Source organism: Gavialis gangeticus, unplaced genomic scaffold, assembly GCF_001723915.1.
Source record: "Gavialis gangeticus isolate Ggan-Ray unplaced genomic scaffold, GavGan_comp1, whole genome shotgun sequence".
NCBI classification, from domain to species: Eukaryota; Metazoa; Chordata; order Crocodylia; family Gavialidae; genus Gavialis; species Gavialis gangeticus.
In genome coordinates this window covers 19,216,625-19,217,055 of record NW_017728997.1, presented here as the reverse complement: position 1 = coordinate 19,217,055, position 431 = coordinate 19,216,625, and the positions used below count along the sequence as shown (strand labels likewise).

General features: G+C 71.9%; 1 protein-coding gene across 4 annotated transcripts in view; it reads right to left on the bottom strand.

The window, feature by feature from the left end:
• LOC109289026 overlaps nucleotides 1–431 on the bottom strand; it is an 8,073-nt gene that overhangs the window by 6,903 nt on the left and 739 nt on the right. For 3 of the 4 annotated variants that reach the window (XM_019504887.1, XM_019504886.1, XM_019504884.1), the window contains exons 3-4: nucleotides 236–431; nucleotides 41–127 (exon numbers count right to left, since the gene is read on the bottom strand). In XM_019504887.1, coding sequence (XP_019360432.1) covers nucleotides 41–127; nucleotides 236–431 — 283 coding nt within the window. The remainder of the gene's footprint in view (nucleotides 1–40; nucleotides 128–235) is intronic. The other variant, XM_019504885.1, reaches the window with a different exon arrangement.

The following is a 431-nucleotide window of genomic DNA, read 5'->3' as shown; positions in this document are numbered from 1 at the left end:
CTGCGGCACTGAAGAAGCTGTACAGCGCCCGCGCGTTGTCCTGAGTCGAGAGCCGTGTGTGGCCCCGGCACAGCACCACCTCCTGCTCGCTGCAGCGGATCCGCCCCACACTGGCGTCCACAGGGAGCTACAAGACCACCGGGGGGACCGGAGTGACTATACCCAAAGGCACTGTGGCCGCCCAATGCCCCCAGACCGGCACTGCCTTCCCCTAGCCCAGCCCACGGGCACTCACCGGCAGGCCCCGCAGGGCCGGGAAGCCGGGGTGCTGCCCCTGCAGCGCACAGCGCAGGGCGCGGAGCACGCAGGGCAGGTCGGTGCCGAAGGTGCGGAAGACGACTGCGAAGCGGCGGCCGTCACGGTGCAGCGTGTCCAGCAGGCGCAGGAAGGCGGGCAGCACCAGGTGGTAGCGCCGCCCGCCCTCGCCGCGC